Below are 14,494 nucleotides of genomic sequence, written 5' to 3' on the forward strand. Positions count from 1 at the left end.
ACCTTCTGTATCCACATCATCTGAGCAAATTGGAGAATTCGGTACTTAGGAAGGAGGAAGCTGGAGCCATGGCAGAGCAGAGGAGTCCTTCTAGAAGGAGAGAGGGCCTTGGGTGTCAGCCTGCTCTCCAGCTGCAGGTCTGAGAACTGCTACCATGGCAGTGTGATCATAACTACCATGACAATGGGACGGTCAAGGACAGTTCACTCATGTGTCTCTCACAGACAGGAAGTCTGGATTCATCTGTAGTTCACTTGAGTTTTTAAAAGTGTGGATAAGGAAGAGCAACTTGAAAAATTTTTTAAATTAAAAAACCCCAAACCGTGTATCTATGAAAATTGCACAGAATTTAGGAGACTCTGAGGAAAAGCAGACCTCTGAAAATGACCTACTACCAAATCTAGAAGAAAATCCTGTTGGACAGCCACACTCGAGTATAAGAAAATATGACTTAACCTTAGTCTCCTCAGGCTGTCCCAACAGAATACCAGACTGGATGGCTTCGGCGGATTTATTTTCTCATGGCTCTGGAAGCTGGAAGTCCACAAGATCAGAGTGCCAGCCTGGTCGGCTTCTGGGGAGAACCCTCTTCCTGGCTCGCAGACGGCCACCTGCTCTCTGTGCCCTCACACGATGGGACATAAGTGGAGGCACGCTCCCTGGCATCTCTTGTTATAAGGGCACTAATCCAGTTGAGAGGGCCCCACCTTCACGATCTCCTCTCAACCCAATTACCTCCCACAGGCCCCGTCTCCAAACACCATCATCTGGTGGGGGTGGGGGCATCATCAGTTGAACTGGGGGAGGTGGGGGGGACACAGTCCAGCCCACAGCATGACCCCTGGGAAAGAGGATCCGGAAGTTGTGTGATCACAGAGCAGCAGGGTAAAACAAGGCAGAGAGAAAGGAGTGGCATGAAGGACTGCAGAGGAACAGAGGAGAGAAGCGCAGAATTAGAACCTACCTTATAGATAGTAAAGAGCAAAAGAGCGGGCTTGATCTGCAGAAGTGGAATTCGTCATGGGGAGGAGAAACCTGAATGGATCAGGATAACCAGGAGAAAGGAAAGCAAGCTAAATACGGAGCGTGGAGAGCCGGTTCCAGATCATTAGTGGTGTACCAGTGGGACAGAAGCAGGAAAAAGGAAAAAAGATGCAGGCATCCAGGCATAAGAAAAGCCAGGTATTAAAAGATGAATCCAGTGGAGACTTGCCTGAGACTTCTGGACGGTACTAAATGCCAGAAGACAATAGAATACGTTTTGCAGGGGAAAGGTGGTACTCTAGGCGTTTTGTATCTAGACAGATTATGATTTATGAGTAAAGCAGAAAATGAGGGCTCGAAAACATGCTCTTTCCTATGTACCCATCTTCAGAACATTTAAAAACCACATTCCAGTCAACTAAGCCATAGAACACATTGAAGAGTCCATTGTGAGGAGTGAAGTCACAGCTCAGGAAGACTGATGGTAAATGGTCAAAGCAGATAAGCTAGCAGTTAAGTTTAAAATATTGGAATCTGATTATAAAATTGAATGCAAAAGACAAAGATCATTGTAAAATATTACAAATGAGTTTTAAAAACATGAGAAGGAAGGACTAGGCACAGGGATCGAGTAGAAGGAGGTTAAGTCAGCCCTTCGCATGATGTGGGCCTGAGACCAGTGGCAGCAACATCTCCTGGAAGCTTGTTAGAAATGTAAATTCTCGGGGCGCCCAGGTGACTCAATTGGTTGTGGCCGACTTCAGCTCTGATCATGATCTTGCAGTTCGTGGGTTCAAGCCCCGCGTTGGGCTCTGTGCTGAGTGCTCAGAGCCTGGAGCCTGCTTCAGATTCTGTGTTTCCCTCTCTCTCTACCCCTCCCCTGCTTGTGCTTTCTCTCTCTCTCTCAAAAATAAACATTAACAAAAAAAATGTTCTAATGTAAATTCTTAGGCTCCACCCCCATGCCATGGATTCAGAATCTCTGGGGTGGAGCCCAGCAATCTGTGGTGTAACCATGTTTGCAGATGATTCTTAAACATGCAAAAGTTTGAGAAGCACACAGTTAAACTACCTTTCTCAGTAGTATTAGACTTGAAAATAACTGTTTTCTACTTAACTGTAACAGACATGTATCTTCCATGCTATGTAAAACGAAGGAGAATATTGGAAAATAATAGAATATCGGAGAATAATGGAAAAGCAGAGAAAGGATTTCATGCATCAAACAACTGAAAACAAAGGAAACAAACCAGAAAGGGTGGAGCATGAGAAAAAAGAATCAAAACATAAAACACATAAAACCAAGTCAATTATAGCAGTAAAAGCAAATGACATAATCTCTTTTATTACAAGACAAAGATTCTCAGGTTAGTTTGAAATGGTGGTTTATAAGCAACACACTTAGTTAATTCCTCATCTTTTATCTTTCTTTGGGAACTCGCTCTTGTTTCCTTAACTAAATTGAGTTCCCTAGTAGGATTTTCATAGCACTCTATAGGTCTTCTTCAAGAGCCCCCTCTTATGGTTGCAGTATTAAGTTTCTTGTGTGTGATTGTTTGTTTTTTCTGTCTCCTTTTCCAGACTGTAAGTTCCCTGAAGGCAGGAGCCATGACTGGTTTTGCTCATCCTTGTGGGCGGGCATTTAGCAAAGTATCTTTTTAATGGGTTTTCCCAAGAAGATTTAGGGAAGTGTTTTTAGGCACACGCAGACAAGTAGAAAGGAAGATCCTAGAAACTCATTATTCAGAATTAATGTCCAGCAAACTAATGCAACAGTCTAATTAGATGTTTGAGCAGTGGCTCTTAAATTTTTCTCTCCATCAGAGTTTTCTAGGGGGTTCTGTTAAAGCACAGATGGCTAGATCCCGTTCCTAGAATTTTGCTTGTAGTGTGTCTTGGATAAACCTTGAGAATTTGCATTTCTAACAGTTTCCCAGACGATGCCAGTGCGACTGGCCCAGGGACCACCCTTTGAGAAGCACCGTGTTAGAAAACAATGTAATGTCAGTTAGGTAGTTAACATGGACAGTTCTGATTTCAAGAGCCTTATATGCAGGAGGCAACATTGCATCTAAATATACAGAATAAATTTGGGAGTATGGCAGAGGGAAAGGTTGATCCCTATGGTCTTTGATAGAGCAGGTGGACAAATAGAATCATGTAGGGCTTGAATAATGTAATCAGTACAGTCGATCTAACAACTTTGAAGCCTATAAATAGCAAATAGTCTATCTTTTCAAATGTTTGTGAGTCAGTTATAAAAGTTATTTATGAAAAAGTTTAAATCTGTGCTGAGAGAGGAAAACCATACACAGAATTAAAAAAAAAAAAAAAATTGCGGGGCGCCTGGGTGGCTTAGTCGGTTAAGCATCCGACTTTCACTTAGGTCATGATCTCGCGGTTCGTGGGTTCGAGCCCTGCATCGGGCTCTGTGCTGACTGCCAGCTCAGAGCCTGGAGCCTGTTTCAGAGTCTGTGACTCCCTCTCTATCTGACCCTCCCCTGCTCACACTGTCTCTCTCTCTCTCTCCTAGAAATAAATAAAATTTAATTAAAAAAATTAAAAAAAAAAAACAATTGAGAAAAAATAGTTGTAACCTATCGAACAAAATGTTGATGTCCTTAATATGCGGAGTTCTTAGCAATTAAAAAAATGTAACTATGCCTATGGAAACATTGGCTGTAAATTCAAATGGGAAAGTCACGAAAGAAAAACTACAGTTAATTAAACATGAAAAATAGTCAATTTCCTTGGAACTCAAACAAACGGAAAATAAAACCAGCAGTGCCATAGAGTTCCCCCTATAAGGCACAGCTTTCCAATTGGGATGATAATTGGCCCAGCCTTTTGATACGTAGTTGGTGCTCTAGTTATCAAAAGCCTTAAAAATGCATACCCATAATTTATCCTGAGGAAATAATGAGCAAAGATTACGCACAATAATCTTTACTTTGCAATGACGTGAAAAAATAATGAGCAAATGTGCAGACATTTCTACAAGGATGTGGATCACAGCATTCTTTTTTTTCCTTTTCGTAAGGGAAAAAATTTCAAAACGATCTGAACGTCCCCTGGTGTAAGTGGCTGGGTCAGCAGATTGCAGAGCCCACAGGGAACTATACAGCCAATAAATGCAGTAGGGATCGATGTTTATTGATCCACCAAGATGTCCACAAAGTATTGTCGATTGACTACACCGGGTTACAAAGAGGATATGGATCAGGGCTGGCTAATTCAAGGCCCACCGGAGCCAGACAGCAGATGTCAGGGAGAGGAGCCCGCTCCAGAGGAGACGGGAGTGAGGGGTGGGCCCCAGGGCGGATGGAAAGGTTGCACGCGTCACCCCAGAGGGCAGCAGCAGCTGGGGTGACAGATGATTGAAATTTCTCATACTCTTTAAATTTTGTATTTGTATTTATCAGTATTTTATAATTTTCCCCCAGTGAACAATATTACATCAGAAATTTTTAAGAAGAAAGAAGTTAGGCAGTGCCAAAAGAGAGGTAAAGACAAAGTCTGGTGGGACCTGAGAGGAAGACGTGACCCCTTCTGCCGGGAGGGAGGGTGGGGATGCTTGGGGGGTGGGGCAGGTCCTGGAGACGAGGGGACCTGAGTGTGGCCATTGCAGAGGGCAGGGCTTGCAGAGGGGCCGAGCAAGAGGTGGGCACTGGTCACTACACATTTCCTGAGCACCCAGGTGTGTGGTGGGGGAGTGTGGAAGGAGAAACAGCGTGTGCCAGGTACTGTTCTAAGCACTTGACGTTATAAATTTAATCCTCACAGCAATCCTACAAGGTGGTCCAATTATTACCCCCATTTTACAGATAGGAAAACTGAGGCACAGAGAGGTTAAGAGATTTGCCCAAGGTCACACAGCTGGACATGGAGGAGCTGGGATCTGAACCTGGGCAGCCTGACTCCAGGGGCTCGGGATTGTAGTTGGTCCCAGGATGCGGGTGGGGGTGGTGAGAGGGGACGGAGCATGCTGCTGCTTCCTGCTGGGGGTCCGGCGCCCATTCCCACACCTTCCTCTCCCTGGACAGAAACTGGCAATTACACCTGTGAATTCTGTGGAAAGCAGTACAAGTACTACACGCCCTACCAGGAGCACGTGGCCTTACACGCCCCCATCAGTGAGTACCTCCTCTGGTTGGGGACTTGGAGGAGTTCGGGGGAGGGGTGGGCTAGCCACGAGGCTTTGCCAGGGGAGGATGAATGCACAGGTGGGCTTGGCCTGGGGCAGTCTCCGGGGGTCCAGGTCTGACCCGGGCCACCTTGCCGCAGTAGCCGGGTTAGCTGGGAAAGCCCCACCCTTCAGCCCAGAGAGCCCGAGTCTCCCTCCATAGACTCTGGGTGGGCGTCACTCATCCCAAGTCCTCCAGTGGCCCCACCTCTAAACACCTCCGAACCCTGTGGTTCCTGAGACCCCCACTCCAGAGCCAGTGCCGCGTGATCCAGCCTCGGTTTGAGCCAGTGCACGGCCTAACCCAGGCTAGGCAATAGCCAGCTAGACAGGTCAGGTCCCTTTTTGCCCTCGGTGGTGGGAAAGGTAAAAGCTGGAAGGGGCGCTAAGTGAAGACTCAGAAGCCCTGGGTTTGATCAGCTGGGTTGCGGGGTTGTGTGACCTTGGCAGTTCCCCTCCTGTTTCTGGTCCTCAATCTCTCTCTCCTCCCTTGGCCTGGAAGGAAAAGAGTTCTAAGGGCCCTTCTGGCGGGACATCCAGCCTTCCACTCTTCCTGATACCACTGATTTCCCTGCTTCCCTCCTGGGTGTCAGAGGGGGCTCCCTGCTTAGATCCCCAGGTGTGTGAGCTGGGAGGGTATGAGAGGTTTAGGCTAGATCCTACAGGAGATTGGTTTGCTGAGGCTGAAGCAGCCCCTCCGGTGGGCTTTGGATCTAGAGACTTGTGTGCTGATGGGTTCGATGTAGAATTAGGGGCTGGACTCGACAGCTTCATCAGGTGGTACCCAGGGCTAGGGCTTGAGGCCCCTGGGTCTGGCGAGAGTATCCAGAAAGATCTACACTCACTCCAGAAGTCCTTACAAATGGAGCCATCTGACAATACTCGCTTGTGCCTGGCTGCGTTCACTTAGCACCATGTCTTTAAGACACGTGCATGTTGTATTAGTTGTTCCTTCTGTTTTACTGCTGAGCAGTATTCTGTTGTATGAAAATACTACAGTTCAGCCATTCGCGTGTTCATTTCAATTTCCCATTTTAGGCTATGCTGAATGAACTTGCTATTAAAGTGTTTGTAGGAGGTTTTTGGGGGGTTATATGTGTTGACTTCTCTTGGATGAAATACCAAGGAGTGAAATTGCTAGGTCATAGGGGAGAGTGTGTTTAACTTTTTAAGAACTTACAAACCATTTTCCAAAATGCCTGTAGCATCTTACGCTCCCACCAGCCACATATGGGAGTTCACTTGCTCCACACTCTTGCCAAAATTTGTAGGCGATGTGCTATTTAATTCTAGCTATTCTGGTGAGGGCGTAGTGGTCATTGTGGTGTTAATTTGTATTTTCTTGACGACTGGTGATGTTGAGCACTCTTTCATCTGCATATTGGCCATGTGTATATTTTACTCTGAAGATTGTGTGAAGTATTTTGGCTGTTTTGTGGTTGGATTGTTTGTATTATTAAATTTTAAGAGTTCTTTATATATTGTAGATCTAGGTCTTGTATTAGATATATGTACCATGGATATTTTCTCACGGTGTTCAGCATGCCTTTTGATTTTCATGCAGTATCTTTTGATGAGTGGTTTTCAATTTTTTAAGGTCTAATTTATCAATTTTTTCTATGGCTAGTGCTTTCTGGGTCCTACCTAGAATTTCTTAGCTACGTCAAGATTGTGAGGATATTCGCCTTAATTATCTTTTATAAGCTTTAAAATTTTAGCCTTTGCATTTAGGTCTGTCATCTTCTCAAGTTAACTTTTGTGAATGATGAAAGGCAGGAGTTGAGATTAATTTTATCCCATACAGATATCTGGTTATCCTTTCCCCATTGCATTACATTGAATTGACGATCGATTGAATGCATAGTATGTGTGAGTTTATTTCTGTTCTGTCAATTTATTTATCTGTGTTTATGCTAATCTGATATTTTTTACTGGAGTTTTATAGCCTTAAATTCAGGGACTCTCAGTTTTTCAACTTTGCTCTTCTTAAAGAATGTTTGTCAATTCTGGGGCGCCTGGGTGGCTTAGTCGGTTAAGCGTCCGACGTTCGTGGGTTCGAGCCCCGCGTCGGGCTCTGTGCTGACTGCCAGCTCGGAGCCTGGAGCCTGTTTCAGTCTGTGACCCCCTCTCTCTCTGACCCTCCCCTGCTCACGCTGTCTCTCTCTCTCTCTCTCTCCTAGAAATAAACATTAAAAAAAAAATAAAAAAAAAAAAGAATGTTTGTCAATTCTAGGAACTTTGCTCAGACCAATTTAGAGAGACTAGACATCATCATAATATTGGCAAGTCCAGTCCATGAATATGGTATATCGCTCCATATTTCTCTCAGCAGTAGTTTGTATTTTTCAGAGTAGAGGTCCTGTACATACTTCATGAAATTATCTCTTAAGTACTTTGTGTTTTTATACGCTACTATGAATTTTAGTTTTTCAAGTATTTGTTGCTGTTACATAAAAACATAGTTTTTGTATATTGAATTTGTATCCTACAGTTTTACTGATTTCACTTACTAGTTCTAATAACATTTTTATCAGTTTCTTAGGATTTTCCTTGTACATGCTGATGTCATCTATTAATAAAGATAGCTTTGCTTTTTTCCAGTCTGTATTCTTTTTATTTATCTTTTGTTGTTGTTTGTCTCACTATACTGGTTAGGATCCTCAAGTACAATGTTGAATATAAAACTTTCAGTGAGCATTTCTGCCTTTTTCATAATCATATGGTTCAGCTTTTTGCCATTAAGGATAATCGTTTTCATCCTTAAGTATTATATTAGCTGAAGTAGGCGTTTATAAATACCCATATTTATCAGTTGAGGTTACCTTTTATACCTTGTTTACTGACATTTTTCTGTCACAAATTACTGTTTTATGTTTTTTCCTGTACCTGTTGAGATGATTCTATGATTCTCATCTTTTATTCTGATAATATGGTATATTACATGGATAGATTTGTTGTCATTGTTCTTAAATAAGCCATCATGCCTATACTTTATTAAAACATATTAAGAGTATGAGAAAGTTCAACTCTGAAATGAACTGAAGAAACTTAAAATGTTGGGATGTTTCCTCTTTATTTGGAGAGTGGTTTTCTTCTTGGAAACTTCTTTTTCTTGGAAAGGCATCTGAATTACTTGGAGACCTGGGGTAGTTTGTAAAGATACTTGCTCTCAAGAACATATATTCTGATCACTTTTATCTAAAAACTCCCTAGGATTTCACCTGGTTTTTAATATCACTCCCACAACTGACTTCTCAAGGATAGGGGGCTATAATCCTAGGTTTAGCAGAGCCTCATGTTCAGTCAGTGGTTTGAAGATGATGATCATAATCAAGAAAATAAATATTTCTGGTGAAGTTTTTTTCAACAACATTGAGGCAGTTTCTTATACAATAGAGTGCCTGTATTTAAAGTGTACAGTTTGAGAAGTTTTGACCTATGTGTACACTCACAAAACCATCACCGCAGTTAAGGTAACAAGCACATCCATCACCCCGAAAGTATTTTTGTGCTTTTTTTTATAATCCCGTACTCACCACTTCCCCATCCCCAGGCAAACACTGGCTTGTTTTTTGTTACTGTAGATTATTTTGCGTTTCCTAGCAAATTGCAGACACGGCATCTTCCCTCCCCCTTTTTGTATGTGGGGGGAGGGTCTGGCTTCTCTTACTCTCCCTGGATTGTTTTAAGATTCATCTATGGTTACATGTATCAGTAGTTCATTCCGTTTAATGAGTAGTAGTTTTCCACTGCATAGGTACAGATACCACAGTTTCCTTTATTCACTTATGGACAGACATTTGGGTTGTTTCTGGTTTAGAGCTAATGCAAATAAAGCTTCTATGAACATTTGTGTACATGTCCTTGTATGGACAAGTGCTTTCATTAATCTTGAGTAAATACCTAGGAGTGGAATAGCTGGGTCATATGATACGTGGGTATTTAACTTTTACAAAAGAGCCCAACTATTTTTCAAACTGGTTATGCCATTTACATTCCAACCAGTAGTGTACATTTCTTTTTTCGTAATATCCTGCTCTCAGTTGGGTATCCGGGTAAAACTGGCCTCTTACAATGAGATGGGAAGAGTATTCCCAGAGTGTGTAGTGTCAGGTTATGTCGGTTAATAATATTCAAATCTCTACACCTTTTCAGGCTTTTATTTATTTATTTATTTATTTAAATGTTTTATTTATTTCTAGGAGAGAGAGAGAGAGAGAGACAGCGTGAGCAGGGGAGGGTCAGAGAGAGAGGGAGTCACAGACTGAAACAGGCTCCAGGCTCCGAGCTGGCAGTCAGCACGGAGCCCGACGCGGGGCTCGAACCCACGAACCGCGAGATCATGACCTGAGCGAAAGTCGGATGCTTAACTGACTAAGCCACCCAGGCGCCCCACCTTTTCAGGCTTTAAAAAAAAATATGCTTGTTCTATCAAGCACTGAGAGACAGACTTTAAATTCTGCAGCTGTAGAATTTAATATCTAATAAATACTAGATATTTATGTATGTAGAATATGTAGAATGAATATTTAATATTTAATTTTGTGGATATGCTGTTTCTCCCTTTAGTTCTGTCAGTTTTAAAACTTTGTTTTTAGGTGCACACGCTTAGGATCATTATACTTTGATGACCCTTTTAAAATTGTTCAGTACCTTTATGTCTTAATTTCTTTATTTAACAGTTAATAGCTATTGTCCTGAAATCTACTTTATCTGATATTAATATAGCTGCTACAGCTTGCCTAGAATTAGTGTTTCCATGGCATATTTCTTTTGATCTTTTTGTTTTAATTTTTCTGTGTCTTTTTATTTGAAGTATGTACATATAATTGGTTCTCACTCTTTTCTCTAGTGTGACAATCCCTGCCTTTTAAATGAAGTGTTTACTCCATTTACATTTAATATTCTATATTGATAGGGTTGGATTTCTGTATTTTATATTTCATATTTTTTGTGTTTTGTATATTTTGCCTTGTATTTTTTTCTGTTTGTCCCATCTCTTCTTATTATGTATTTTTTCTTCTTTTCTTGCCCCCTTTAATATTAATCAAGAACTTACAAAAAAGTTCCCTTTGTTAGCTTTCTAGCTATACCCCTTTTTCTTCAGTGGTTACTCTGCGGTTTATAATACACATCTTTAATGTACTATAGTCTATCACGAATTTAATTTATAACATCACATGTAATGTAAGAACATGTAAGAACCTTATAAGAGTATACTTGCATTTATTACTCTTCTGTCCTTTATGTTCTTACCATACATCTATGCCTACATAAGTTATAAACCCAATAAATTTTTTTGGTTTAAACAGTCTATTATTTGTTAATTAAGAAATGAGAAAAAGCCTTTCATATTTTCAAACATATTTACCACTTCCTGTACTTTTTCTTCCTTTGTATAAATCTGAATTCCATCTATAATCATTTTGCCTTATTCCCTAAAGAACTTAGCTTCTTTTAACATTTCTTCTATTGTAGGTCTGTTGGGGAAAGATTCTCTTACTTGAAGATGTTTTTATTTTATCTGTTTCTTTCAATGGATGTTTTCTCTGGATATGAAATTCTAAGTTGAGAAGGTCTTCTTTCAGCATTTAAAAATGTCATTCTTTTATCTTCTGGATTATGTTTCTGATGAGAAGTCAGATATTATAGTCACAATGTAGTCACAATATAGATATTGTGATTCTATGTTTAGTGTGTCTTTTTGTCTGGATGCTTTTAAATATATCTCCATGTTAATGTTGTTTATTTTTTTTTCTCAATTTGATTATGGCATATGGTTTTCTTTGTGTTTATCCTGTTTGGGGTTCACTGAATTTTTTGAATCAGTGGGTTTATACTTTTCATCAAATTTGGAAAATTTCAGCCAGTATTTTCTGCAAACATATTTTCTTAAATTTTTATTTTAGAGGGAGATTGAGCATGAATTGGGAAGAGGGGCACAGGGAAAGAGAGAGAGAAAGAGAATGCTAAGCAGGCTCCACACTGAGCATGGAGATCAACACAGGGCTTGATCCGATCCCATGACCCTGGGATCATGACCTGAGCCTGAATGAATCAAGTCAGAAACTCAACTACTGAGCCACCCAGGTGACCCTCAGGAAATATTCTTATTACCCAATCTCTGTTTCCTCTGCTGTTGAGACTTTATTTACATATATGTTAAACTGTTTGGTGATGAAGGTCCATTCAGTTTATCATCCCTGTTTTCCCTTCAAGCTTCAATTTGGGTAGTTTCTAGTACCCTGTCTCAAGTTCACTGATCTTTTCTTCTCTAGTGTGCAGTCGGTTTTATCAGGAAAATCATCAAGTGAATTTTTCATTTCAGCTATCCTATTTTTCATCTCTGCAGTTCCTGTTTGCTTCCTTTCTATATCATTTCTTTTCTCATTATGTTCATATTATCCTTTAAATCTTTGAGCATATTTATGAAAGCTGTTTTAAGGTCCTTGTCTGCAATCCATCATCCCTGTCATTTCTGTATGTTTCTCTTGGTTGGTATTTTTCTCTTGAGTATGTAGTCACATTTTCCTGCTTCGCCTCACAAGTAATTTTTTATTCTGTGCTGCACATCGTGATGTTTGTTGAGCCTCTAGATTTTGTTATCTTCCTTTGAAAAGTGTTGAATTTTGTTCTGGCAGGCAGTTAGTTTGCTTACAGATCAGCTTCATACTTCAAAGGCTTGTGTGAAAACTGTTAGGGTGTTCTTATTCTAGGGTTAGAGTAACCCTTCTAAGGCCAGACCTTTCTGGGTCCCTGCTAAATGTGTGTGTTCAACAAGGTGTGTCTTCTCTGGCAGGTGGGAACTCAAGCCTCGCCTACTCGTATGAGACCGCTGAACCCGTGCTTGGCTCTCACCCCACTAGTCGCTGTTACCTGCCAGCCTCCGCAGCAGTTCCTTCTGCACAGATCAGTTTGACACCCAGCCAAACACTTTATGAGGCCCCTCTGCACATTTCTGGAGGTCTTGATTTATTTATTTTTTTTTTTTAATTCATTCCTCTTTGTTATTCTGTCCTGCCAATTCCAGCCATGTCAGAAGCCCTGAACCCTGATCACGGTCCCCTCTGTTCACCTAGACCGCAGTGCCTCCTCTGGGCTCCTTGCCTGTGCTGTGGTCCAAGGGACTCCAGGCAGAGCCTGGAGAGATCTCACTTCAGGTCTTCCGTCGCGAATCCCGGTCCGGCACCGCTTACTGTTCAAAGTCTGAAAGCTGTTGTTTTATGTGTTTTGTCCAGCTTTAGAGTTGAATCTGGAGGGGGCTAGCCCCACACCAGGAAGTCCATCACGGCCGGAGGTGTAAGTTCTCTGGTTCTCTCTTGAAGATGAAAATCCTCGAAGAAGTGTTTCCAACCTAGACCCCTTTTGTTCCCTGCTGCAGCCTTTGTGCACACCGTTCCCATCAGCCTCGAATGCATCTTCACCCTCCTCTGCCTGGTGAAGGTTGCAGGGGGACCGCCTGGCCTCTCTACGCCCTCAGCTACGCGGCTACTTTTCTCGAATCCTTATATTTTCTGAATTTTCTTGTTCCCATTGAAGTTTTAGCTTTACAGAAAGGAGAGCCCACCGTGCTCTCATTTTAAAATACTTCTTATAGGTAAACATCTCATGTGTGTTCTTCACAAGGGCCATCGGCCAGTCTGTCTGGAGCTCTTTCTTCTCTGCTCAGTGAGAGCTCAGGTAGGAATTCCAGCCTGATAACATTCCATGTGAGAAGGTCAACAGATGGAGCAACTGCTGAGTGAAATGAGTTAGGAGTCTGGGAAGTTCATCCTGCTCAGTCTGTACCTGCTGTGTGACCCTGGAGTGGTGCCTGTACCTCTCTGAGCTCTCTGTGCCCATCTGCCTGAGATACACCCCTGTGGCCATCGGGAGGGTAACACATGAGGTAGATTCTCATGCCCCCTCCTGGGCGTCCCGTCTTTGATGTGCTCTGCTTACGTGTGGTTCTGAGGTTTGCGTTTCTGGACATTGAGGCCTCTGACTCTGGCTCACCTCTTGAGCACTTCCTGTATGTCAGGGAATCCGCCCGGTCCTGAGTACATGGTTGGTCCTAACTGGCAGACTCTGCCCTCACAGAGCATTCAGGCTAATGGGAGAAGAGACCCCAGTCAAATGTGTCTGACCCCAGGCAGACCCCTATATACCATGTGTCATTATCGGTGGTGATCAGTTCTTGAAGGGAAGTGGACAGGGGACTGAAAATGACCCCAGGTGAGGTGTCAGGGACAGTTACTAGAGGAAGTGATGCTCGTGTGGAAGTTTGCAGGACCAGCACTGGTTACCCAGGCAAAACTTGGAGGGAAGATCATTCCCTGCAGAGGAAATAGCATGTGCAAAGGCCGTGAGGCTTGCAGGACACGGAGGGAAAGCAAGAGGTGAGGAGGTCCCAGGCCAGGGTGCCTGAAGATTTATTATATCATGTGCTTTGCGGGTGTCCCTGAGCTCCCTGCCACAGGGAAGGAGGGGTGTCTCCCACAAACGGCCAGGATTTTGACATCAGGAACTGTAGGCCATGGAAAGGTCTGATCAGAGGGTCTCCTAGAAACAGAATTTCTCTGTTCCTTGTGCCCAGGCTCCCAGCATGTGTGGGTTGAGGCCAAAGGGGACCACTTGGCCTTGTGCAGAGGCCTCCTCGAGTAGCTGGCCAGCCTGAGCTCCTGTCCCATCCTGCCATGGACTTCCCGTGCCACCGTAAACTCCTTAAACATTCTGGGCCTCGGTTTCCTTATCCCTAGAAAATACCAATAATGGCTGTTCAAATCTGAAGAGCCATTTGTCATTCAAGGTACTTCTGTGATTTTGTGTGGTCTGGGATCCTCACAAAGTCCCTGTGAGGCTGGTCGCACAGAGGGGGGTGTCCCACTTTTATTGATGGATATAAGGGGAACAGGTAGGGGAACAGAGGTCAAGAGAGGGCAAGTAAAGAGTCTCAAGACCTCAGAGGCCAAAGGTGAGGGACCTGGGATCCAGAGGGGGGTTCACTTTGCTCCCTACTGAGTCCCCAGACTGCTTCAGGGACATAGGAGGGAACTCAGAGATAGGACTCTGGACACGTGCCGTAGAGTCTCGTGTGTAGGCTGTTTTGGAGTCATAAGATGAGCCGCCGTTTTGATTGGACTCGGGGACCTCCAAGGTCCTTGGCCCCAAAAGGGAGAGAGAGAAAGAAGAATCCTGCGGAGGTGTCATTCCCCGGCCAGACCTCTCTAGTTTGGGATTAAGGAAACCAGACTGTGGAGAATGGGAGTGCAGAGTGTGGACAGACCTGTGTCCTGTGCGGGTTGTGGCCTTGGGGACTCCTCCTGGGCTGGCTGGGGGGGGTGGGGG

At 43.1% G+C, this 14,494-nt stretch overlaps 1 protein-coding gene across 1 annotated transcript in view; it reads left to right on the forward strand.

Annotated features, from left to right (window-relative positions):
* Positions 1–14,494, forward strand: part of ZNF618 (zinc finger protein 618) — a 145,545-nt gene that overhangs the window by 110,380 nt on the left and 20,671 nt on the right. The window contains exon 15 of the mRNA XM_077769769.1: positions 5,028–5,117. Within this exon, the coding sequence (XP_077625895.1) occupies positions 5,028–5,117 (90 nt within the window). The remainder of the gene's footprint in view (positions 1–5,027; positions 5,118–14,494) is intronic.

Source organism: Crocuta crocuta, unplaced genomic scaffold (genome assembly GCF_008692635.1).
Source record: "Crocuta crocuta isolate KB4526 unplaced genomic scaffold, BGI_CrCroc_1.0 scaffold95, whole genome shotgun sequence".
Lineage (NCBI taxonomy): Eukaryota > Metazoa > Chordata > Mammalia > Carnivora > Hyaenidae > Crocuta > Crocuta crocuta.